Genomic DNA, 27,694 nt, shown 5'->3' with positions numbered 1-27,694 from the left:
CTCACTGCAAGAAGGTTCTGTGTTTGAATCCAGGTCGTCCCGGGGCCTTTCTGTGTGGAGTTTGCATGTTCTCCCCATGTTTGCGTGGGTTTCCTCCGGGTGCTCTGGTTTCCCCCACCATCAAAAACATGTACTAGGTTCTCCAGACCTTAAGTTCTGGGCACTGCCGGGCACTGTCATTGGCTGCCTTGAGGGATGGGTTAAATGCACAGAATGAATTTCGCTACGTGTATGTGACAAATAAAGTACCTTTACCTTAAATTCAGATCAAATAAAAATACAGACTGCAGAATGAAATCACCTTTTAATTTTTAGCTCACCTGTTGTCCTCGTTGTCAAAGTTAACTCGTTTTCAAAAAGTTTCTATAACAGAAAATTTGGGTTTCTTTTAACCACATTGTCAAAAAAATTAAAAAAATAACGTGGATGGTTCTGTAAAATAAATTAGGGTGTTTTATTAAATTTTATAGCATTTAAAAAAAAATTATACAAGAACATTGAAAAAATTTATAAACTGTCTAAAAAAAGATTACAAAAATCGCAAAAAAACCCGACAAAAACACAGGAAAAAGTGATAACAAATTTGGAAAAGTGAGAAAAAGTGTTGACCAATTCTAGTTTTAAATTTCGACCCAGAAAAACCAAAGTTTGCAGGTCGACAGGAAGACAGCTCGAAGGTTAATTGTGTAATTCCTTGAAACAGCTTGCTCTGTGGTGTAATGACTGTTTCTGTTCTTGTAGTTTCATGTTTAATCACCAGGGACCAGTTTTTCAAAAAATTTAATCTGGATCAAATTGATACGATTTGGAAATCTCATGTTTAGCTATCCAGGATCTCCTGATCCATCTTACTGTTATGCCAGATTTTTAAAGGAACGTTGGACTGGACCACTGGGATCCAAATACCAAATTTCAGGATGACCAAATCCTGTTGACCAGAGCCTTAAATGGAGCCAACAGTGTAGCCTGCTGGCTCAGCTAAGAACTACAGGTAGGCCACTAATAGACATTGGTTGTTTTAATTTTAAGAAACAGAAAAACTGTAATAAACAGAAACATTTTAAATTCTTTATTTTGTTATAATGTTTTGTTTACCACATCTCATTAGATGTGACATGCTTCAAATATGCTTCAAATATGAAGACATGTACTGTATATATCATCAGTAAACATTGATTTTGTGATCATTCACTATAAAAAAACTGCTTTTATTTGGTTCGAAAAATCACAACTGAATCCTCCATTCTGATTGGATCAGGATAATCCTGTTTTTTTTTGATCAAATAGATTCCAAACCGAGTTCAAAGGGCAGGTTTGATCCAGATCAAATGTAAGATGGACTACATGCTCTGATCTTAGTTCAGAATCCCTCTTTTGCTTTTGAAAAACCCATTTCCAAGATTTGATCCAATCCATGATCCGAAATCCCGCTGGATTACTTTAGAAAAACTGGGCCCAGCAGATTAGACAGCAGCTCTGGTTTTAAATGCAGCGAGGACGCCCCCTGCTGTTTAATGTTGAGTACAGCAGCTCCCTCCCTCTAGACCAGGGGGGTCAAACTCAGTTTCCCAGAGGGCCACAGTGGAAAAAGAGAATCCCACCGAGGGCCAGACATGGAGAGATTATTGACGTGCTTTTGTTACTACATGTCACTGTTTTTAAACATTTTGGTGCTTTTTTCATCATTTTTGTTGTTTTCGTTCCAATGTTTTTGTGGCTTTCACAGACATGTGTCACCTTTTTGGAAATTTGTTGCTTTTTGTCACATTTTTGTTGACATGAAGCCCTACAAAAGTCATCAAAAGAGTTCATTAGCCATCTTTTAACAACAACTTTCTAATTCAGATCAAACTTGCGCGATAGTGAAAGGAGAGGAGAGGGGGAATGACATGCAGCAAAGGGCTGCAGGGCGGAGTTGAACCTGCGGCCGCTGCGTCAAGGAGTAACCCTCTATATACGGGCGCCCACTCTACTAACTGAGCACACTGGGTGCACGATTTATTCTTTATTTTGAGTGATTGAACATATTCTGTTGTTCTTCATGATATAATATCCTGACTGATGCAGTTTTCTGTGACTCATTTATAAAATGTCAGCTTTCTCTGCATCATCTGCAGCTTTAAGAGTCTGTTGAACTTTCTTCATGTTAATTATAATTTTATTTTATAGACTTAGTTCTTGCCTCACCAGAGACATTATATACTCACATACAGCAGCGTTTTTATATCAAAAAAATTCCCAATTGCCACTTCCCACGCAAAGGTTGTGATAGTGAGTAATGTTTGATTTTTAAAATGTTGTATTTGTATTTATGCTTCCTGTGGGACTGCAGATGTAAATTAGCCTAAGGCTAACTCTGGTGCAATGCATCAAATGGTTACATTCATGTTTGAATTGCACATTGTCCCTTACAAATAAAACTGAAATTTATAAAAATCAAATGCACTGGAATCGCACCATCCCAGTCCAAATACAGGTCCTCGCCACTCTGGGAGCCACCGGCTGTTTCCTGAGGGAAATGTCAGATAGCTAAAAATATTAAATATAATCTTCAACTTTATCAGTAAGTCTTGTCTGGAGATAATATATATAATATATATATATAATATATATATATATATATATATATATATATATATATATATATATAATATATCTTGTTAAATCTTATCATATACAGTATGTCTGGTATATCGAAGCTGTCCCTGAGTGCCCTAATGCCTGCCATTTTGGAAGATAGTATTAATATAGGCAGTGTATAGATCAGGTTTCCCTACACTGTGCGAGAACAGGCCGAATTGATAATTCAGTTTGCAGCAATTCACCAGCGTCTGAGAAGTTTTTGGCTTTTTCTCCACCAGTCATCATGATTTGGTGTAACAACTGCCAGGGTCATTCATACACTGATCAGCATTCACGAGGTGCTTTGCATTGACTATGGTTGAAAATGGGCGTGTACAGGGCGGGATAAGAGGCTGATCCACGTACGCACACTTGTAGGTAATCTCTGATTTATAAAGGGAACATTGCTTGTAGATGTGTGTACGCACAGTTTATAAATCAGATTTATTTTGGCGTATAACATTTTTGGCTTTAGGGGACATACGTACACTGATAGTAAAGATCCTACGCACAGTTTTATAAATGAGACACCAGCTCCTGAGATCAATAGGCCTGTTAAAGTTGTCCCTAAAAAACTAAAGAAAAGAAGAAGTAGTGAAGTATTGATTCCGTTTGATTGATGGCTATGGAGTTATATTCCTATCTTTAATCAAGAGCGCATTCTTTCAATTTGAGAGCATTTCTCACTGATATTACGTTCAGATTTTGTAATAATTACCCTCAAAACCTTGCTCTCACACTCAAATAGTCACTGCTCGCGCTTGGATTTGCTCTGCTTGTGCTCAAAGTTTGTGCTCGCGCTTGGATTTTCTCTGCTTGTGCTCAAAGTTTGTGCTCGCGCTTGGATTTGCTCTGCTTGTGCTCAAACTTTCTGCTTGGACTCAGATATGTTGTTGCTTGGACAGATTTCCTGCTCTCAGCTTTGAACCTTCTCCTCGCACTCAGGCTGATTCTGCTCACTTGCAAAGTTTCTGCTCTCGGATTTCTCCTGCGCGCTTGGATTTTTTGTGTGTTATAACCCTATCAAAAGTCAACAACCAATAGAATGCCAGCTGTAGTGTTGACCAATGAAATGATCCCAACCCCGTTGAGGGTGCGTTCATTTTACTTTAGAACGTCTGTTGAGGGCGGCTGCACTGTAACCTGACTGTAACCAAGTTTATATATCCCCCGCCCGTTTATAGCTTTATTATAAGTATATGTCAACAATGTGCCCGAGTAATGGTCGGCGCTTTCACCTGCACCCGTCAGGAAACGGAGAGAAAGCTTTGAAGTGGGACGTATGAAGTTATGTCCACAACTAACGAGGGTGAGTAACATAACTTAAGCACCTAGCTAGCTAGCTAGCATATGGCGCTAGCATATAGCCTAGCTTGATGTCCAGAAACAAATATATGTTCTTTATTGTATAGCTAGCTAGATTGAACGACATATGACGGACAGTGTGTGTATATGTGATGACCCTACTTTGTATTTTTTCCTCGTTTGGTTAACCATGTTCCTGGGATTTGGCTAATTTCATGTTAGAGCCAGTAGTAAAACATAAACTGTAATATAACTGAAAGAACACAAGAAACTGGATTGTTTGTGTCAGTTTTTGCATCACTGTTGTTTGTTGTTCATCAGAATTTAGTCTTCATTCCTTCATATAACATTAGTTTGAAAATAGATTCATAGCAATCTGTATAAAACGTTCAATTTTATCACTATAATAAAAACAGATCTAGAAATGATATGGTTTCTTATTTGCTCCTTAAATAGCAGTTATTTGTTTAATTGATACAAAGCAAACTGAACTGAAAAAACAAGTATTTTGTTTTACTTTCTTTTCATCCAGGTGGGGCTGAGGGGTTTGACCCCTGTTGATCTGTGTGTGTCATATCACCAACCCATGATAGCTAGAATTCACCCTGCTACTCCAGATCTACCTACTGTATGGCTGGCTACAGACTACAACCATCTGCTCCAGATCTACCTGCTGTATGGCTGGCTACAGACTACAACCATCTGCTCCAGATCTACCTGCTGTATGGCTGGCTACAGACTACAACCATCTGCTCCAGATCTACCTGCTGTATGACTGGCTACAGACTACAACCATCTGCTCCAGATCTACCTGCTGTATGACTGGCTACAGACTACAACCATCTGCTCCAGATCTACCTACTGTACGGCTGGCTACAGACTACAACCATCTGCTCCAGATCTACCTACTGTACGGCTGGCTACAGACTACAACCATCTGCAAGTTTTGTTTGTAGTGAACATCATCAACAGCTACACTTAAAGTCTCTTGGGTTCATATGGGACTTGGTTGTTCTCCATACTGCATCAAACACTGTATTATTTTTTTGTGTTATATTAGTACAGACAACAGTAAGTATCATTACTTAATCACAGTATATATTATTCTGGTGTACACTGTTGACTTGACTCCATGCTATTGACTATACTTTAGCTTGCCACCTCAAAACTTTACCTTAATTGCTCTTGTATAGTTAATTTATCTTACTAGTTGTACATACCTCCTATTTAATTGAATTATTCTTAATTTGTGTTGCCATACCTGAATCATCCCTCTTGTGAACACTAGGCTTATCTTATCTTTATTCATAACCCTGCTCACAAACTCACCTGAACCTGGGTCATCTGTTTGCCAATATCAATGTTCCTGCTACTGTAAATCCTATAGGCACATTGTACTGCTTCACCGTAGTATGAACCATACACTTTTAAGGTTTTGTGTCAAATATTGTGCAATTTGTTATGAATTACTCATTGTTTTGACAAGGAATTAAAGCTAAGTATTACCAAGTGTCAGCTCTGGTAAATTTAATTGTACTGTTTTTATTTTTTATAAATGTTATGGAACATGAAAAAACAATTTGCCTTGATCAGGGTTTTAATTTGTTGCAAATGTGAACATGGTTTTAATAATCTGTATCTTATTGCTCTGAAAAACTACAATGATTTAAGAAATAGCAGTGATACTTATCAACATTTATTGAATTGATTGAATATATGGGCAGACATTACAGGCACCTATTCATGTCAACAGAGAAAACAATAATTTGTTCTCTTTTATCACTTTGATTATACGCTGATGGTGCAGAAAAGGGTGAAGTCCTTGTAGATCTCTGGCACTTTGAGGACAGACCGATCCAGGAACTCTCCACTGTTGTCTTTGTATAGTATGCTCCTATTAAAGACAGATTCATAGACATCAACACATAATATATTAGGTGTACATAGCTTGCTTTAACATCATTACTATCTTACCTTACCTTCTCTGGTTTTGGTTTTGTGGACATCAGTAATTTTCTCTCCCAGGCCTGGTTGTGCACCCTGTGAATTTAAGCAAGAAACATAAGTGTATGTAACATGATTTTACTATTATATTATTATTATTTTTACAATTGCATTATTATCAGACTTGCCAACCTTCTTGGTTTGTGCTACTGCTGCCTGTCCTCTGCACACAGGTGAGTGATGTGCTGACTGGCACAGGTCCATGCACATAGTGCAGCTGTGATGCAGCTCAACAGGGGTACTTAAGTCACACCTGGAAGAAGAGAAACAAACCAACAAAATACTTGTTCTTTCTGCTCAGTTTGCTTTGTATTAATTAAAAAAATTACATTTAAGTTGCAAATAAAGCATATCATCTCTAGATCTGTTTTATTAGTGGTGAAATTGTACTTAACAGACTGGGTCCGTGTACTTTTTCGTTCATTTGATTTTCATTTCATAAACAGGTATTAAAAAACAAATGGTTATTTGATTTTCGTTTTAAATCATGGGGATCAGACCTCTGGTGCTGGGTCTAATATTCTAATATTAGCTGCTGCAGCTAGCTAGCAGCTAGCTACCAGCCCTGTGAGCTTGGTCCCCGCGGTTCGCTCCCCGGTGCTGACTGACTCTGGTTCGTCTGCAGAGCTGCGTTATCCGCTCTAGCTGACCTGGGAATCTACCGCGCTCGTGATTTATTCATATTTTATTTACTTTGCAGTGATATGCTATGCACTGATGTCAGGCAGGCTTGCTGCTGCTTTTAGTCTGAGCCTGTGAGATAACTAAACTTCCTTTGAATATAACGTGCATATAAATAGACGGAATAAATAAAAGTCCCCGGAAATAAATATAAGTAAAACATATGTATTTAGGCTACTGAACTATAATGACTAATGCCTATATATGTATTGCCTCATTTATGTATTTCATGTTCCATTTCATAGCCATATTTATTATGTAAAGGGGGCAAAAATGGACGATCGGTCGCTCAGGAAGTTATAGACTACAGTTTCCCTCAACAGCAGCCGGGACATTCTAACGCTTAACGTGAAAAAGCTTAACGTGGTAACTTAATGTACCTAAACAATGATCAATCAGATATCAATCAGTTATCAGTCACATAACGTCCATAATAATTGGACTTTGGGTTAGATTTTTTTGACAGTTTTCAGTGGTTATGAGGAGCAATATGAGAGAGAAATTTGGTAATCATTGATCATTATTTAGGTACATTAAACCACCTCTATTTGTTTCTGGACATCAAGCTAGGCCATATGCTAGCTAGCTAGCGGAGGGGCCTACGTTATGTTACTACACCCTCTAGTTGTGGACATAACTTCATACGTCCCACTTCAAAGCTTTCTCCGTTTCCTGGGCGGTGCAGGTGAAAGTGCGTCGACCATTCTGTGCACATTGCTGACATATACTTATAATAAAGCCATAAAGGCGGCGGGGATATATAAACTTGGTTACAGTCAGGTTACAGCCGCCCTCAACAGACGTTCTAAAGTAAGGAGACGCACCCTCAACGGGGTTGGGATCATTTCATTGGTCAACACTACAGCTGGCATTCTATTGGTTGTTGACTTTTGATAGGGTTATAACACACAAAAATCCAAAGCGCGAGGAGAAATCCGAGCAGAAACTTTGCAAGTGAGCAGAATCAGCCTGAGTGCGAGGAGAAGGTTCAAAGCTGAGAGCAGGAAATCTGTCCAAACAACAACATATCTGAGTCCAAGCAGAAAGTTTGAGTGCAAGCAGAGCAAATCCAAGCGCGATCACAAACTTTGAGCACAAGCAGAGCAAATCCAAGCGCGAGCAGTGATTATTTGAGTGTGAGAGCAAGGTTTTGAGGGAAATTATTACAAAATCTGAACGTAATATCAGTGAGAAATGCTCTCAAATTGAAAGAATGCGCTCTTTATTAAAGATAGGAATATAACTCCATAGAGGGCGATTAATGTGAAATGTTTTAACATCTCGGTCAGGACTATTCCATGTGATGCGGGAATAATGGGACAGTTGGGTTTTAGGAAAAGGTCGTGGGTGGCTTACGTTTACGTGACACACGGGAATAATGAGATGGTTAAAAGAATTTTTAGAGGATAAAAATTGCACATATTATGCACAAACAAATTTGTGTAGCTAACTATGAAAACACCAACTTTTCCATATCTCTGCCAAGATAAATGCTATCAATGCCAAACTTTAGATTCTTGTTTGCCATGACCCTCTGGAGGTCCCCCACGCGTTTTACAAAAATTGGTCACTAGGGGGCGCTACAAGTACAAAAAGTTTATATCTAATGAACGGCTCATCCGATATTTACAAAGTTTGATGGGTACCATCTAGGGGCAATCCTAAGGACAACCCTAGAGTGGGGTACTGAGGGGTCAAAGTGGGCGTGGCCTATGGGACCCAAGTCTAGATTCACCCTTTACAGTAATGTGAACAACTTTAAATTTACAGGGCCATGGACCACACCTACGCAAAATTACACATGTGGACCACTAGGTGGCGCTAAAATGTTTTTTTGCCTTTAACTCCCACGTTACATATCGCACATTAGAAAACCTTCAATCCACGTGTTCATTGCATCAAGCTGAATCACATGATATAGGCCACGGCCATTTCTGCTGAAAACTTTTTTCAAAATATCGCGCAATAAGCAAAACCAACTTTTTCGAACTCGTCCTAGGCCGTGCGACCGATCTGCATGAAACCTGGTAGATAGTATCTCCAGATGGACTTGACCAAAAGTTATTAAGAGAATTGTGTTACCTTAAAGTATGCGCATTTGACGATCAAACTAATTTTAATAGCTAGCTAGCACACACATATCATATCATATCTTGGCCAAATTAAATGGTATCCGCAACAAACTTAAGATCATTGTTCAACATGCCACTACGATAGTCAGTACCAACTTTGGCGAAGATCTGCCAATAGGGGGCGCTATAATTAACGTTTATTTGTTTTGGCAAATAATGCATTTAAATGGGGAATTTGCAATTGCAATATCTCTGCCACAGTAAATGCTATCAACGCGAAACTTGTGGTGCTCTTTCGGAATGCCGCTTTGAGCGTCTGTACCAAATTTGGTAAAGATCGGACATTCGTGGGCGCTAAAGTCAAAGTAGACGAGTTTTGGCCCTTTTACTCAATCAAATATAACGGGATATTTGCAGCGGCAACGTACCACAGACCTTGTGGCTCAAACCTCTCGATATTTCCCGACGTTCGCCTCCATATGTTATGCTTTGATTTCCGTTTTCGCCCGGTGGCTTGGGCCCCGTCATAACTGCTTGCTGTTCTAGTTTTTTGCTTGTTTTTGGGTAAAAAATAAATAAAATTAATTATTCAGATTATAGTTAACTATTACAGTCATGTGTGTTAACAGATCATCACAAACCAACCCGTTCTCACTCCGAACTCATAAAATACGAACGTTTGGACAGTGTCTGTCAGCGTCTGAAGCGACGAAAAAAGCGCCCTTCGTATACATAAACTGTGTTCATGACACTAAAGGAGACTTTTAGCGTCATATAACAATGAGAAAGATACCTGACCAAGCGTCCGTATGTTACGAGATGGGAGTGAGAATCTGTTGCACAGACTGCTATATGCCAAAGTTTAGTGAGGATGCTGTTTTTAAACCACTTCAATTACTTTAATGGCAGCCCATAATCACATAATCACAAACTGACCTCATCTGGTTTGACTGATATAAAGCATAAAGTATAAATTATCACCAACCTCTATGTTTGAACTTTTCAGTCAACTTTATTCCAACTCATTACCTGACATATAAAACATGTCAACATTCATTTCCAAAACATTTAACTTTTCAAAAACGAACTTTTCAGAATATTAACAGTCCGAATGTGGCCTCAGTTGCATTCGAGGCAGGTAGTAATGGCGTGATCTTTGCAGATGTATGCATTGCATTTTTGACACATTTTTGATGTTTTGACATCAGTCCGGCGAGGGCAGAATTTGCACCTACTCCTTTTGGGTGATGGGCCAGGAAGGGCAAGTTGGCATGGGGCAGCTGCTGCAGAGGTAGAGCTGGACGAGAACTGCTGGATCTCATTAACCAATTTGGCAGCGGCTGATGTGCGGGGATTAACCTTGCGTCGCTTGATGTGAGGCATCACCAGTTGTCGCCCAAGCTCCTCCATGAAGAGCCTCCTCCTGTTGTTCTTCCCCTTATTCCAGGCTGGATTGATCTCAGACCACAGGACAAAAGAGTTGTATGCAGACACGTCGAGAATGTTGTAGAAGACAACGAGGGGCCAACGGGCGGTCATTCTTTTGCACGTGTACACACTGGTAACCTTGTCAAGGTTATCAACACCCCCTTTGTTGTGATTGTAATCTTCGATGATTTTTGGCCTTTTGTCATCCCTGTCACTCACAGCAGCATCCCGATGCAGAGTGCTCATCAGAAGAACATTTCTCTGTTTTTTGGGGCGATAGGACACCAGAGCATGGGTCTCGGTGAAGGCAAACTTCGATGAGAACCGTGCCCTGTCTGTTTTTGACACCAGTGCAGGGGGAAGCTCAGGCTTATTCCCCCGTACTGTTCCCACCATGTACAGCTTTCTTTTCAGCAGCTGCAGCCCAAGGGCATGTGAAGTGAAAAAGTTGTCACAGGTGATCGTTTTCCCCTGAAGACCTTTTGTCATATCAAGGACAACTCGCATGCCCTGATGTTTTTCTGACTGCGCTCCAGCAGATTTGCCAGTGTATACCTGCATGTTCCATGCGTAGCTGGACCTGGCATCGCATGCTGCCCATATTTTTATCCCATATTTCCCTGGTTTACTCGGGATGTACTGTTTGAATGGACAGCGACCTCTGAAGGGGACCAGGCGCTCATCCACAGTCACATCAGCACCAGGATCGTACATCAACGGCAGGAGAGACACCCACTTGTCCCATACATCTCGAATGGGAGCCAGTTTGTCTCGTGCACTACGACGTTCTCTTGTGTCTTTATCATCGAATCGAATCACTCTTGAGATTTTATGAAACATCTTGAGTGTCATGGTAGCACGAAAAATTGCCCTACCAGACTCGGCATGCCATAAACTAGATGTGGCTTCCTTACTGGATCGGTACACGCCAGCGAGAATCAACATACCCACATATGCCTGCAGATCCATTTGATCCATCTTTCTCCACTTGTTGCCATAAACACGTTGGCCCTCCTTGTTTGTCATGTTCAGCACCACGTCTTCAACGGGCTTTGGCAGAAACAGTTCAAAAGTGGACTTTATGTCGTCAATTCGAGACCTTGCATAAGCAGTTGGACCAAGGTGGCTTGTCTCTCTCTCTGCTGTCAACATGCTTCGTCCGTCACTGGGAGGGATGGAAGACCAGATCAATGTTTCATCCTTTGACTGGAAACAGTCGTCTATCTCAGCTGGGTCCTCTTCCTCAGATTCTACCTCATCTGTTGATTCTTCCTCTTCATCAAGTTCATCAATTTCCTTCAATTCATACTCATCTTCCATTTCTGCAGCAGGCTTCTTCTTCTGCCTCTTCATTGTGCTGCCTGCCTCTCTCAGACTAAAATGTGAAGAAACCTGTGAGAAAAGACCTGTTTTGTTATTATTATTGTAATTGTCATAACCATTGCTTGACCCCACACATCAAATATCCATGATCAAAGATGTTTTGGCAAGCAGTATGATGTGACAATTTGCTCCATTGCACCACTTTGTGCTGCAAAGGACAACAGAAGTTATTAAATTCAGTAAAACGCATAATTCAATGAAATTACTTCAAATTTATTATAATCATTAAGAGCATAATATACAACAACTACCATTATTTTCCAGCCTGGTCTCACAGACTTCTGTGAAACGATCACGAACTGTTAACAGCGCATTACGTGGTGGTGGTCACCACGGAAAACAATGCCAAAGTAAAGTCAATGAGAAGATGATGTAGCATTAGGAGCGACTACGGTAGAGAGTAGTATGAAAGCCCGAAAACCCGCACAGGGAGGTTGGTTGGGGGGTGGACGAGTCAAACAACACAGGACTTTCACCCAGGAGCCCGGGGATAGTGTCCCGTGTGTGAAATTTTCATGCGTCACATTTACTAAATCAACCGTCCCGTTAGCCTGGGAAAACCCTGACAAACATCCGGCAAATTTGAGATTTGTTCTGCAAGTCTGGCCAAGAACCCATTCAAACCCATTTCCAATGTTTACAAATCCAGGCACCAATCACAACCGTTGAGGAGGGCTCTACACCAATCACAACCGTTGAGGCGGGCTTTAGACCAATCACAACCGTTGAGGTGGGCTCTACACCAATCACAACCATTGAGGCGGGCTTTACAGCTTTTTTTTTTACATTCAACATGGCGACTACCGCTTCGCTGTCGCTGCAGCGTCACCCAGATCATTGCTCTGATTGGTTGAAGGACTATCCAAGGAGGCATTTGAGCATCGTCCGTTGGTGACGCCCCTTTGGAAATGGGCTGTGAATGAACCTTCCCCAGACCCCCCCACTCTCAGTTATAGCTGAGAGTGAGGTCTGGTGTCAACCAGGCTACCATCCCATACTTGTCCCGCGTCCCATTCCTTTTTTCCTAAACCCAACTGTCCCGTTGTTGTCCCGCGTGTCATTGAAACGTAAGCCCACCCACGACCTTTTCTTTAACTTAAGGGACCGTGTTCATTTCATGGAATTGTTCCGTGTGCCCATCACTGAATTTTTTGCCTCAGATTTTTAGTTAAGGGGCCGTGTTCATTTCATGGGATTCTGTGAGATCAGGTTGTTATTTTCAGACCATTTGATGAGTAAAAAACATATTTTGACGGCAACAGATTTAATTTGGGCTAGGAATTACCCCAGGACAACTAAGTTACTGTGAGCTATTTATTGAGTTTCCTTTTATTTTTTATTTTTTTTAAATTTTTTTTAACAAAACACAAAAAGAAAACAACAGAAACCCTCTCTCCACAAGGCAAGATATTACATAATCATAAAAATAAAAAAAATTAAAAAAAAACAGTAATAAGCATAAATTTGTATTTAGTCTGAGGACATGTCGAGTTGGGTCAAGATGTTCAAAAAAGGAGTCCAAGTCAGTTCAAAGTCATTTAGTTTTCCTCGGATAGAATGAAGAATTTTTTCTGGTGTACAGTACGACAGGAGTTCGTTGGCCCAGTGTTTTTGGCTGGGGGGGAAGACACTCTTCCAATCCTTCAGGATACACTTCTTGGCAGCCGTAGCTGCTAGTAACACAAAATGTTTCTTATTTGAGTTCACCTTCAGTAAGGTTACGTCCCCCAGTAACCAAATCCTAGGGTCGGGGTCCAGAGCCTGTCCGCAAACCCGAGAGGATACTGCGATAATGTGAGACCAGTATGGCTTCAAACGGGTACAACTCCATAGCATGTGCACAAGAGTTCCAACAGAGATAGTGCATCTTTGACATTGATCAGAGATGCCATTCCCTAATTTACTTAATCTATATGGAGTAAAATACGTTCTATGGTAAATATTGAATTGAATTTGTCTGTGGTTAGAGGAAACCAATTTTGTTTGTGCCAATTCCAATAATCTGTTCCAATTCTGCTCTGTGTAAGTACACCCAAGATCCGACTCCCACCTTGTTTTGTTTATATATCTGGCGTAAGCCGGTAAGTTGTCAATTACGGTTTTATACACTGTAGATATTAAACCTTTAGTTCCATTACGTTTGGAATTAAAAATACATTTTTCAAGTAAAGATTCCTCGGGTCTGTGTGGGAAACTCCCTTTAGTATGACTCTTGATCCAACTTCTAATTTGTAAGTATTTGGAAAAAGTTACATTTATCTATGTCATAAATTTCTGACAATTGACTAAAACTTAAGAAGACATTATTGGTGTAGAGGTCACTAACAATTCTTACTCCTTTTCTCACCCAATTTTGTAAAATTCCATCCACTAAGGCTGCTGGGATGTTGGGATTGTTTGTGAGAGGTGAATTTACCAATAATTTTATGTTTCGTCTAACTGATACGTGTAATTGCTGCCAGCGCGTTAAATGTGGCAGAAATTATTGGGTTTTTAGTGATTGTTTTTAGCTTCTTCACAGATTCCAAAAATGGTACGATTGTTAAAGGGTTATCCTGTAATTCATGTCGTTCGATTGACATCCATTTTACCTCATCTGCTCTGCAGTGAAACCACATCCACAGAGCGCGAAGTTGTGCAGCCAAATAATACAATTTAAAATTTGGGAGATTCAAGCCACCTTTGGAATAAGGTGCCTGTAATGTGAGGAGTTTGACTCTCGGCGTTTTGTTGTGCCATAGGAAGGAAGTAAGTGTTTTATCTAATTCATTGAAAAAGGATGTAGGAACCTTCAATGGTATACACTGGAATAAATAAAGAAATTTGGGTAAAAGATTCATTTTTATTGTATTAATCCTGCCAATCAGTGATAAGGGGAGATCCATCCATCTCAGTAAGTCTTTTTTAGATTTGGCTAGCATAGAGGCGTAATTTTCTTCATATATTTTGTCATAAGTGCTGCAGATAGTGATTCCCAGGTATTTGAAGCCCTCCGTACACCATTTAAATTGAACTGGAAGCAGACTAATGTGATAGTCTGTCATGTTGATTGGAAAAGCTTCACTTTTGGAATAATTAATTTTGTATCCCGATACAGCACTGTATTTTTTAAGGTTAATCAATAGCGAGGGAAATGATATGATAGGTTGAGATATAAATACTAATAAGTCGTCTGCATAGAGTGCGAGTTTATGCTCTTCCGTTCCAATTTTTATGCCGATGATGGATATGTCTGATCGCAGGGCAATAGCCAATGGTTCTATTGCAATTGAGAAAAGTGCAGGAGAGGAAGGGCAGCCCTGACGACAGCCACGTGATAAGGAGAAGGCGTCCGACAGAACCCCATTTGTTAGGATCTGTGATCTTGGCGAATTGAATAGGGTCCTAATGAAACACAGAAAGTTTTCACCAAAATTCATGGCCCTCATAGTCTCGAGAAGAAAGCTTGGTTCTATCCTGTCGAACGCCTTCTCGGCGTCCATAGAGACAATCACGGCAGGGTGGTCATGTTTTTTTGTGTGCTCTATAATATGAAGTAGTCGCCTAACATTATCTGCACCCTGTCTGTTCTTGATAAAGCCCATTTGGTCTGTATTAATGATTTTTGGAACTACCTTCTCTAAGCGTTGTGCAATAATTTTCGATAAGATTTTATAATCAGAGTTGAGGAGGCTGAGAGGTCTATAGTTGCCGCACTTTTGTGGATCCTTTCCGGGTTTTGGAAGTAGCGTAATAGTCGCCAATTCCAATGTTTTTGGGAGTGTTTCTTTATTGAATGCTTCTCTAATCATGTTTGTTAGCGGTGTTAATATTTTTTCTAAGAAAGTTTTGAAGTATTCAATTGGATACCCGTCAGGTCCTGCGGCTCTATTATTTTGTAAGGACATGATCGCTCGCTGAACCTCTTCTTCTGATATTGCTTCTTCTAATAGATTCCTATCTGAAACTGTGAGTTTAGGCATTGCCAATTTGCTAAAGAAGTCTTTGATTTCAGTTTCCGTTGACTGCTCGGTTTTATATAACGTTTCATAATATTTTTTGAATTCCAAGTTTATGTCCTTAGAGCCTTCTAAATACTGGTCGTCATCAGTTTTGATGCATTGTATGTATTTCTCTGTATCTTCTTGTTTTAGCTGCCAGGCAAGCAATTTACTAGTTTTATTACCAAACTCATAGTAATGATATTTGGTTCTCGCCATGGCTGCTTCAGCTTTACTAGAACAAAGATTATCATACAAAGTTCGCTTTTGTTTTAATGTACTAAGGATTTCAGATTGATTGGTTTGGGCATGATGAATTTCAAGTGTTTTTATTTCTTGTTCTAGTTGCGATAATTGGTCTCTCTTTTGTTTATTTTTGTGGGATAAATGAAATAATGTGACCTCTCATATATGCCTTAAGGGTTTCCCAAATAACTGAGTGAGAAGCAGTATTTGAGTTAGTCTCCAAACATATATCTAACTTGTCGTTCATATATTTTACAAAATTGGGGTCTTTAAGTAGGAATGTTTTAAATTTCCATCTATGGGAGGCAGGACCTTCCTGTGGCAATGATACTTCCATCATTAGAGCATTGTGATCCGATAAGGTTGCAGCCAAATAAAGACATGTTTTAATGTGAGACAGTAGTGTTTGTGAGGTCAAAAACAGGTCGATTCTAGAGTATGTGTTGTGGACATTAGAATAGAAAGAGAATTCCTTTTTGCCCGGGTTTTTCAGTCTCCACACATCTTTTAACCCAAGATCATTCATGCCTTGAAACAATGCTGTTGCAGATTTTGATAGAGTAGTGTTCTTAGGGGCTGAGCGATCTAATGACGGGTTCAACACAAGATTGAAATCTCCTCCCAGAATACATTGACCCTCTGCGGATGCCAGTTTCATGGTTAATTTGTTAAAGAAAATTGGATCGTCTATATTAGGACCATATATTGACACCAGTGTCAACCTGATCCTGTTAATCATGCAGTCAACTAATATGAATCTACCTGAGGTATCCTTTTGTACTGCATTTAATTGAAATCTAAGATTTTTGTTTACGAGCAACGCTACACCTCTAGAACTTGATGAAAACGAGGAGTAATAAACTCTACCAATCCAGTCGCGTTTCAATTTTGTATGTTCAATATCAGTAAGGTGAGTTTCTTGGATGAAAGCAATGTCTGTCTTCTGTTTTTTTAAATAAGTTATAATTTTTTTCCTTTTAGTTGGATTGTTAATTCCTTTCACATTAAGTGATATGCAGTTTATATGTCCTGTTTTAGCCATCATTCACATAACAATTAAGAGAAGAAGAAGAGAGAAAAAAAAAATAATAATAATTAAATTAGGCTGAGCAGGTAATACCTTTGACAACATTGGATTAACATTTGTATGGAGAGAGAGGGGAGACGAGCTACAAACAGTTCGAAAACTAACAAAAAACAATGTGGAGAGAAAAACTTCGAAACATCCACTAAAAAGATAAAAAAGAAAGGCAAAGCACTGCGCAAAAACGAACTGGCAGTGCCAAAGCCGGGCTGTGCTCAAACAAGCCGAGTCCCACAGAGGGCTGATTCCACTATCTATGGTCTAAAATAGAGCTCTATCTCAATAGGTAAATAAAAAGAATGGAAATAATATAAAAAATATAAATGTGTGTATTTATATATTTCGTGTGGTCTAGTAACATATTCTTCCTTCAAAAAGTGCCCCGAGCTATAAGATAACAACAATCTGTAAACTCGTATTAAAGAGGTTTAACCTTTCATCCAGATATCAGCTACTCATCAAACATTTTGTGATGAAGGTGGGGCGCGTGCCAGCTCGAAAGTGTGAAGGAACACCTTAGCCTCAACCGGAGTTGAAAAGCGCCGGTACCCACCACCGTCGGTGTTTACCCTCAGGATGTCTGGATATAACAACGCATATTCCACTTTCAACTCCCGGAGTTGGGCTTTCACACCGTCATACGCTTTGCGTTTACGGACGATCTCCGCTGATTAGTCGTTAAAGAAGAGGATCCTCTGATGACGCGGGGTCTCGTTCTGGTGGAGTCTGCGAGCGGCTTCCATTACCCGGACTTTATCGGAGTAATAGTGGAATTTGACAATGAGGGGACGAGGCCTCTGACCGGTTGGCGGTGTAGGGCCCAGCATACGGTGGGCACGATCCAGGATGATTCTGCCGTCTGCGGCGTCCCAGATGAAGATACTCGGGGATCCACCTCTCAAGATATTTCACCGCGTTTGTCCCCTCTTCGCGCTCTGGTATTCCCAACATTCTGACGTTACATCTCCGAGAGTGATTCTCCAGCTGGTCAGTGCGCTCTTTTAGTTGGTTGATTTGTTTTTCAAAAGTTATGATTTTGGCTTCAGATGCAGCTGCAGTCTGGTCTACGACTTCCATTTGTTTGTCTACAGTGTCCATTCTCGCAGTCAGGGCCTGTATCTCAGTGCCACGGTCAGCGACGGCTTCCAACACAGAGGCCAGTCTTGTTTCAATCATCTGCGTTACATCAGCTATTTTTTTATCCATCGTCTGCGTCACAGACGCCTCCAGTTTCTCAATCTGTTCCGTGACTCCGGCTAATTTGCTGTCTATGACCGCTGTGAGAGCGAGAATGATGGTATTAGCATCAGATGTTGCTGCCGCAGGGCCAGAGCTAATGCTAGCATCATTGCCGCTAATTTCCTGGTTGACGAGGATTCCACCATCTCCTTCGGTTTTCTTTCCCTTCGGTTTTGGCATGTTGGCAGTAGGTTTTTTGAAATAGTCATCGATGTTCATACCAGGCACTCTTTAGTCTATTGAGACCACACGGAAGACCAAATTAGTTGGAAAAGTCTCAGAGCTCTAGAACGTGCTGCCTACGCGGTCGCCATCTTCCCGGAACTCCGAGTTTCCTTTTAGCAAAATAATCACTGTTTTTAATTCCCTCTGGAAAACAGTGTTGCCTATGTTTTAGGCTTTTATTATGAAAGGTAAGAATGGAAAGAGAGTCTCTGGTAAACACTGCCTTCACAAGGTTGAAAGGAGTGATACAGATTTCTGTCTGTACAGTCTGTAGGTCAGACAGTAGCCTCTTTTACAAACCGTTCTCACTCCAAACTTGTAAAATACGGATGTTTGGACAGCGACTGTCAGCGTCTGAAGCAATGAAAAAAAGCGTCCTTCAGCGTGTTTGTATATGACTAGGAAACTTTTTTGCTGACTTTTTTAGGGTTTTATGTCGACCAAACTGTATGGGAGAAAGCTATATGAGACATGCAACAATATAAAGGTAATTGACTTTGTTTGTTAAATAAAAGCATGTCAATAAAAATATGTCTGGCCCTTATTGTGATCGTCATTTCCAGCGTGGCCCTTAGTGAAGTTGAGTTTGACACCCCTGACATATATTAATAATACCGTCCTAAACGGCAGGCATTATGGCACTCTGGGACAGCTTCAATATACCAGACCTATATGATAAGATTTAACAAGACTATATATTATATCCAAACAAGGCTTAGTGATAAAGTTGAAGATTATATATAATATTTATAAAAGCTGTCTGACATTTCCCTCAGGAAACAGCCGATGGCCCCCAGAGTGGCGAGGACCTGTATTTGGACCAGGATGGTGCGGTTCCAGTGCGTTTGATTTTATTTGTAAGGGACAATGTGCAATTAAAACATAAATGTAACCATTTGATGCATTGCACCAGAGTTGGCCTTAAGCTAATTTACATCTGCAGTCCCACAGGAAGCACAAATACAAATACAACATTTTAAAAATCAAACATCACTCACTATCACAACCTTTGCGTGGGAAGTGGCGTAAGCACATTTTCAGCAGTGTTTTGCTCTGTGCATACGCCACGTTTATAAATGAGAACCCAGAGCAGCAGCTGATGTAACAAACTGGAAGACAGAAAACCCTCCAACCTGTGATACATACCTGTGTTTTTAAAGTCCCGGTCCACCCAGAAAAAGGTTCAGTGAAATGTATCTGAAGTTCCACAAGCTTGGCGACTACGGACACTGTCTGGAAAAAAAGAGAAAATAATAAATCATATGAATGTAAAGTGTCTGACTGACATTTCTTCTTGGATGTCCACACACCATCTGAAACTCAATCTTGACAAGACTGAGCACCTTTTCCTTCCAGGGAAGGGCTCTCCTATCCTAGACCTGACTATAACAATTAACAACTCTGTGGTAGTCCCCACCCAGACTGATAGAAACCTGGGTGTGACATTTGACAACCAACTCTCCTTCACTGCCAACATTGCTGCAACCACCAGATCGTGTAGATACATGCTGCATAACATCAGAAGGATACGTCCCCTTCTAACGCAGAAGGCTGCTCAGGTTCTGTTTCAGGCTCTAGTCATCTCACATCTAGACTACTGCAACTCCCTCCTGATTGGCCTGCCTGCATGTGCCATCCGACCCCTGCAGCTAATTCAGAACGCAGCAGCTCGACTTGTCTTCAACCTCCCCAAGTTCTCTCACACTACACCGCACCTCCGCTCTCTTCACTGGTTACCAGTGGCTGCCCGCATCCACTTCAAGACACTAGTACTCTCATACAGTACACTAGTACTCTCATACAGTACACTAGTACTCTCATACAGGGCCATGAACGGATCAGCCCCAGCTTACATCCAGGACATGGTCAAACCATATACCCAAACCCGCCCACTTCGCTCTGCATCAGCCAAACTGCTTGCTGCCCCCTCACAGCGAGGGAGAGCTAATCACTCAACAAAATCCTGACTGTTCACTGTCCTGGCTCCGAAATGGTGGAATGAGCTCCCTATTGACATCAGGATGGCTTTCAGCTTGAGCTGAATGTTTTGTGGTTTGAATGTAGTTTCTACGTTAAAAAATGTGGAAGGACTTAATGTGCAAAAAATCAAGTCAGCAATCCAGTGTAATAATAAAAAGTGTAGCGTCAGTCTTTCAACATGCAGCATTCACACACATTTTCTAGTTCAGTGTGCTGCACATCGGCACACTGAACTATTATCCCCCATACTTATTATTATTTATATCATTATGCAGAATATTCTAATTTTTTTTAGCCAGGGTTGCAACTGAAATAATACAGCAACTAAAGTTTAATGTTATGGAAAGCATAAGTGTAATTATGGTCAGATCTTGTGCCTGGGAAGTGCTGCTTCCTGCTTCTTACAGTGCAGACGCTCTACTGCTTGCTCCTGCTTCTGCTTGCATATTTCTGCTGATAATCTTGCTTTTCCTCTGAGAGAAACTATGAGCAGTGGCTCTTGGATACTTATAAATCACTGGACTATACATTTTTTGTAGACATAGTAGGCTATTGTCATATTTGAACATTTTTCTGCGTGAGCGTGGCCTACCAATAGCCCAAGCCTGTCCTAAAGTGACTGTAGCTAAAGCTAATTAGCAGCAAGATGCCACCCTTCTCCATAGAGGACTACTACAAACTCCTTCAGAAGATTGCAGTTCTGGAAACCAAAATTTACCGGTTAGAAGTAAATATGGAAGTGAACGGATCATGTGGAAATGACACCACTTTACCAGTGACCCAAAACAATGGACAAAAGCATGCTAACACACGGCTAACTAGCACCAGCAAGACCACAAAGAAACAGGAGGGCTGTGGAACGGATAATAAATCAACAAGTGGCAGTCCTCCCTGGAACTCTTTTGGTGCAAAGCCTAAGAGTAAATCATTTTCCTGGGAAATGGGAGGACGACTAACGGGCAGAGCACAGTGCCCTGAGATTTGTGATACGACCGGCTGGCCTGCATTATCATCCAGGCAGAGCGCCTCTTCAACCCCTGTACTTAGCAGGACACAGTCGTGGACAGCTGCAAAAGGGAAAATCAGCAACAAAATGCCTCCCCAACAACTGAGTGTGCAGGTGAAGAACAGATTTGCTCCTCTGCTGCAGGACCCTGGACATGACCTGGATTACGTCTCATCATCACACAGCAGGGTAAGGACTGAGAGCAATTCTAAAAGTAAAAAGCTACAGGGAAAGCTAACAACTGGGCCCCAAACTCTGATTGTGGGTGACTCTGCTGTGAAAGATATAAAAAGCAGTAAAAACACCAAAATACTCTGTTTTCCCAAAGACATGGTGTCTGACTTGGCCCAAAGAATCCCAGATATCGTAGCAGCACACCCAACTGTGAAGAACATTATACTGCATATAGGGTCAAATAATGTTGTAAAGCAAAAGTCTGAAGTGCTGAATCGTGACTTTATGAATCTGCTGAACGCAGTCAGCTCCCTAAACGCAGGTGTTTATCAGTGGCCCTATACCGCCAGTCAGAGGAGGAGCTGAGAGATTCGGCAGACTGTTGGCACTGAACAGATGGCTTTCTACTGCATGTACCAACAACCATTCTCTGCAGTTCATTGACAATTTCAAAACATTTTCTGTGGCTGCAGACATCTTTTTAAAGCAGATGGACTATTCCTTAACAAGCCAGGAGTAAAGCTGTTCACCTCTAACCTACTTTACTTTCTGTGCCACACATCTGCTCCCTTTGCCAAGGACACGAGACAAGATGAACCAAAACAAGAGGAAGACACAACAAAGTGCGGCAGTGAGCCACCACAGCCCCCACCTGAGCAAAGATTTGACCATGGGAGACCAAAGACTGGAGATGAGAAATCTCAACACCCCGTCTCACCCGTCCAACACTCCTCAAACTCCTTGGACAACCACGACAGCTTTGAGGACCTCTTTAAGGCCGAGACACATCAGGCCGATTATCGGCCGTGGGACAGTCTGGCAAGGTCAGTGACTCAAATCGGTTCAGTGTGTCCCGTGTCGTCGTCCGTCTGGGGGGCTGTCGGCGTTCATTTTGGCCGACCTGACATGGTCGGTTGGCAGCAGGGCCGTCGGGACTCACCCAGAAATGACGAGTGGAATGAGGTGACTACAGTCTCTCAAAATCTGATGAAAATCTTTTAAACTGACCTTTGTTGAGCTGAAATGAAGACAGATTCAGCAACTGCACGGCCTATTTCTCGCTTAAAATGTTTTCAGAAACACGTTTCAGTGAACTATTTTAGTACAATGTGAGATCGTATTCTGAACGGCCACCATGTCTGAATATCCGGAGAAAACCAACCCATGTGACCTGTTCGTCCAATCAGCTGCCGGTTTTCATTTCTTGGGCAACATTACAGATTAGCGCCGTCTGCTGTTATGGAGGCGTATTACGTCTCATCTCCTCTCGTCTTTTTGATGTGTCCCGAGGCAGTTTTTTGGACCTCGGGGACGCGACTGATCATATCGACGGGGTTTTCTGTCAACGGTCGGCCGTCGGCTATATGTGTCTACACCATTAAGGATACGTCGCTCTCCCATCTTTCCCCCATCCCCATGTTGGAGTTCACTGACCAGATGAAGCAGCTGGTAAATGCTGGAACCAAGTATGCCCCCCTTCCTTCTCCCATCGTAAAACGCCAGGCACCTCTCCCTCCTCAAGGACGGCAGCTGACTCCTTCTCCCCAAACTGATAAGGATGCTTGTGTGCAAAATGCAGCAAGCGTTAACTGATATGGGGCAGGTCCAGGCAGCATGCCTAGTAGCACTCATGACTCTTTCCAAGACAAGCCTGGGCCCTGCGTATTAGATTCTTCCACAATTTATGTTGTGATAGGTAATAGAAAAAGAATGGCCAATAAGCACATAACTGCAAACTTTGCAAATTTAGCATCCATTCCTCGTCAGCCACAGTCTGTCCCAAAAAATGAAAACGCACTAACACTAGCACTACTAAACGTTAGGTCTTTGGCGGGAAAATCATTTTTAATCAATGATTTTATTATCAAGCACAATCTTGATTTTATGTTTTTAACTGAAACCTGGTTGGACCATAATAACAGTGCTGCTGTTCTCATTGAGTCAGCCCCCCCTAACTTCAGTTTTATGAGTGAGAATAGAGTGAATAAGAAAGGAGGTGGAGTCGCCATTTTGTTTAATGACTCATTCCAATGTACGCAAATATCTTACGGAAATTTTGCTTCTTTTGAATATGTGGCTCTTCAGCTAAGATCCTCCCCTCAAGCTCTACTTCTACATATCTACAGGCCACCTAAATACTGTGCAAACTTCTTTGACGATTTTAATGAACTGCTGTCTATAATCTGTATTAACTTTGACCGTGTAATTATTGCTGGTGATTTTAACATTCATGTTGACAACCCCCAGGACCGAGGCACCAAAGAACTGTGTTGTGTTTTTGAGAGCTATGGACTGACTCAGCATGTGACACAGCCCACGCACAATAAGGGGCACACACTGGACTTGATTATCTCAAAGGGTCTAAACATTTCCAAGGTTGTGGTGACTGATGTTGCTCTCTGTGATCATTCCTGTGTTTTTTTTTAACGGCACTATCTCTCTGCCCAAAAGTGTTCAAACAAAGTTAATCAGAAAACGGTATATCACTGAAAACACCAGTGAATCATTCATTCAGCTTTTCTCCTCTACACCCACCCTCACTGGGGCCTCAGTCACTGAGCTTGTAGATAATTTCAACTGTAAAATTACGAATGTTATTGATGCTATTGCTCCCACTAAGGTCAAAGCTGTCTCTGGTAAGAAAAGATCTCCATGGAGAAATTTTATAGTTGGGAGAACAGAAAAAAGAGAGTGTCGAAAAGCTGAACGCAGTTGGCGAAAATCTAATCTCCAGGTCCATTATAACACTTATAAAGAGAGACTTCGCATTTATAATCTGGAACTAAGAAATGCAAGGTGGTCCTTTTTCTCTGACATTATTGCCAGAAACAATAATAATTCATGTGCTTTGTTTGCTACTGTCGATAGATTAACTAACCCTCCAGTACCAATAGCATCTGAACTATTGTCTACCAAGGCTTGCAATGACTTTGCCTCCTTCTTCACAGACAAAATTCAGAAAATTAGACAAACAGTCAATGCTTCCATATCAAGTACAGGATATGTGTTGTCACAGTGTGCACGCAAAACAAAATCAAAAATATGACACAATTTCATACGATCAACCTTAAAAACCTGGAGGACATTATACAACATCTGAAAACCTCCTCCTGTTGCCTTGATATTCTACCAACGGGTGTTTTCAAAAATGTTTTGAATTGTTTGGCTTCAGATCTTCTACAGATTGTAAACACATCTCTGCTCTCAGGTATCTTCCCACAGGCCCTGAAAACTGCAGTCATCAAGCCACTCCTAAAAAAGAACAATCTAGACACGACACTAATGAGCAACTATAGGCCGATATCAAACCTTCCATTTTTAAGTAAAATCATAGAAAAAGTGTTTTTTCAACAACTCAACCTTTTCTTATCGCTAAACAACAGTTTTGATGCCTTCCAGTCAGGTTTTCGACCACACCACAGCACTGAGACAGCTCTTGTTAAAGTCTTTAATGACATACACTTAAATACAGATAGTGGCAAAATTTCAGTCTTAGTATTACTTGATCTCAGTGCTGGATTTGATACGGTAGACCATGACATATTACTTGACCGATTGGAAAACTGGGTTGGCCTTTCTGGCTCAGTACTAAAGTGGTTTGAATCCTATTTAAAGAATAGGGACTACTTTGTGTCTATAGGTAATTATACATCTGAGCATACAAATATGACGTGCGGAGTTCCCCAAGGCTCAGTTCTTGGGCCTCTTCTGTTCAACATCTACATGCTTCCACTGGCTCAGATTATGGAAAACAACTAAATAAGTTACCATAGTTATGCGGATGACACACAAATTTACATAACCTTATTGCCAGGGAACTATAGCCCAATACAACAATTAAATATGTGCATTGAACAGATTAATGATTGGATGTGCCAGAACTTTCTTAAATTAAATGAAGAAAAAACGGAGGTGGTTGTTTTTGGAGCAAAAGAGGAACGATTGAAAGTCAGCGCTCAGCTTCAAACGACAATGTTAAAAACAACGGACAAAGCAAGAAATCTTGGTGTAGTCATGGACTCAGACCTAAATTTTAAAAGCCACATTAACATAATTAAAAAATCAGCCTATTATCACCTTAAAAATATATCAAGGGTTAAAGGACTCTCAGCAGGATCTGGAAAAACTTGTCCATGCTTTTATCTTCAGTAGACTTGACTACTGTAACGGTGTCTTTACAGGTCTCCCTAAAAAATCAATTAGACAGCTGCAGCTGATTCAGAACGCTGCTGCTCGAGTCCTCACTAAAACCAAGAAAGTGGATCACATCACTCCAGTACTGAAGTCTCTACACTGGCTTCCAGTGCCTCAAAGAATTGATTTCAAAATACTTTTACTGGTTTATAAATCACTAAACGGTTTAGGGCCAAAATACATTTCTGATCTGATACTACACTATGACCAAAATAAAAGCTGCCTTGCCTTGCCTTGCCTTGGGGCAGTGATATCGATAACGCATGTAACTATTTTCTGCCAGCTTTCCCTCCTTGATTTAGCAGCAGTGACGGCATCACTTTTTTGCCTGGATTATATGTTTGTATTCCTCATATTTTTGGAGGTTGATCCATGGTGAAACGTTGTTTCGTCTCAGTATATACAGTGTAAATGGTTGAAATGACAATTAAATCCACTTGACTTGACTAGTTATCTGATTATGGACATGTTCCGGTTGGGGAGAGTTCTAGCCCGACCAGGCTCCTCTCTTTAACCTGTCTCTTAGTTATGCTTTTATAGTTTTAGACTGCTGGGGGATTTCCTTTGACACCCTGAGCTGCTCACTTCTCTCTCTTTCCATTTGTTTCCATTTGTGTGCATCCATGTCCCAGAAATGCTATTTCCTTTGTTTAGATGGCCCCCAAAGCCCCTTGTGCTGGTTCTCCCCGGCCCTCTCCCTTTCTTCTTTTTTTTTCCCCCCCCGTGCCCTACAATGTCCTGCTGCGTCCTGCTGAACCCTGCTGCTTCCTGCTACGTCCATCCATGCTCTGCTGTGCCACGCTACATCCTGTAACGCCCTGCAGCGCCCTGATATGCTCTGCTGTGCCCTGCTATGACATGAATTACGACTACCATTTGAAGTCACTGTTCCATTATCTTTATTATAACTATTATTGCCACTGTTCATCACACCCCCAACCGGCACCGTCAGACACCGCCTACCAAGAGTCTGGGTCTGTCCCAGGTTTCTTCCTGAGAGGGAGTTTGACCTCGCCACTGTCGCACTGCTTGCTTTTGGGGGAATTACTAGAATTATTGGGGCTTTGTAAATTATAGAGTGTGGTCTAGACCTACTCTATCTGTAAAGTGTCCTGAGATAACTCTTTTTATGATTTGATACTATAAATAAAATTGAATTGAATTGAATGTTGTAACCTCATATTCCTGACACATTATCTAATGTAGCACATACACAACATCTTTGGAAGACGAAGAATAACAATAATATCTCTCGTATAGACGCCACATTCAACAGTTTAAGCACATGAGGGAACTTCTCCGGCTACTGACCAACAAAACTCAGACCCTCTACTATTGTACTTGTCTGATCATCACCGAAGAGGATGAGCGAGATGCCATGCCTTTGATTCTGTAACCTTTCTTTCTTTCTTTTCCAGCTCATAACCGATGCATACATAGTACGTCATATCGTCACATACCGTACGTAGTACTTTATATCTGTCACATACTGTAGTACTTCGTAACTGACGCAAGGTGGGGACAGACTATACGTAGAAACATAAAGAAATCTATTCCACCTGTAACATCTCACACAACTAAATCTGTTAATAAGCGATATGAAAAGTGAATTTTGGGTATTCGGCAGATGCTGTTTTCACAAACTGTCTGTCAGGGAAGTTTAAATCTAGTGTTGTAGTGGCTCAGCTCTTAATGACATTAGAAAGGTTCTCACAGGGTGCCCAGGTAGCTCAGTTGGTAGAGCGTGCGCCCAGATATAGAGATATACTCCGACCTGCGGCCCTTTGCTGCATGTCATTCCCCCTTCTCTCTCCCCTGTCATGTATTCAGCTGTCAATAAAGGCCTAAAAATGCCACAAAAATAATCTTTAAAAAAAGAAATATGCTCACAGCAACTTTAGAAACATACCTGTCCTCCTCCTGAGGTCCGTGGTGATCATTCAGACAGTTCCTCGGCTCATGTTGGTCCACAAAGACAAGGAAGGAAAGACAGAAACCGTCCACTGTCCATCAGACGTGGGCATTGGTTTAGAGATTTTCCTGTAATGAAGAGGAAGAGGAAGCAACAGGG

At 41.1% G+C, this 27,694-nt stretch overlaps 1 protein-coding gene across 2 annotated transcripts; it reads right to left on the bottom strand.

The window, feature by feature from the left end:
- Window positions 1-49: 49 nt before the first annotated feature.
- Window positions 50-27,660, bottom strand: LOC120556092 (piggyBac transposable element-derived protein 4-like). Of its 2 annotated transcripts, none has more exons than XR_005638793.1 (3): window positions 27,533-27,660; window positions 19,416-19,502; window positions 50-187 (listed from the first exon to the last, which is right to left on the bottom strand). XR_005638793.1 is itself a non-coding variant. In XM_039795481.1 (3 exons), the coding sequence occupies exon 3, from the start codon at window positions 11,463-11,465 to the stop codon at window positions 9,804-9,806; it is 1,662 nt and encodes a 553-aa protein (XP_039651415.1). In that variant the 5' UTR covers window positions 11,466-11,504; window positions 19,416-19,502; window positions 27,533-27,660; the 3' UTR covers window positions 9,752-9,803. The 2 variants fall into 2 exon arrangements, 1 of the variants encoding a protein (XP_039651415.1); XM_039795481.1 differs by lacking the exon at window positions 50-187 and adding an exon at window positions 9,752-11,504.
- Between the last annotated feature and the right edge of the window lie 34 nt (window positions 27,661-27,694).

This window comes from Perca fluviatilis, chromosome 3 (assembly GCF_010015445.1).
Source record: "Perca fluviatilis chromosome 3, GENO_Pfluv_1.0, whole genome shotgun sequence".
NCBI classification, from domain to species: Eukaryota; Metazoa; Chordata; class Actinopteri; order Perciformes; family Percidae; genus Perca; species Perca fluviatilis.
The sequence above is the reverse complement of the archived record's forward strand: the minus strand, read 5'-3'. Positions and strand labels throughout refer to the sequence as shown.

Coding starts and splice junctions, on each gene's coding strand:
- LOC120556092 (XM_039795481.1), bottom strand. CDS start 11,465: ATGAAGAGGCAGAAGAAGAAGCCTGCTGCAGAAATGGAAGATGAGTAT.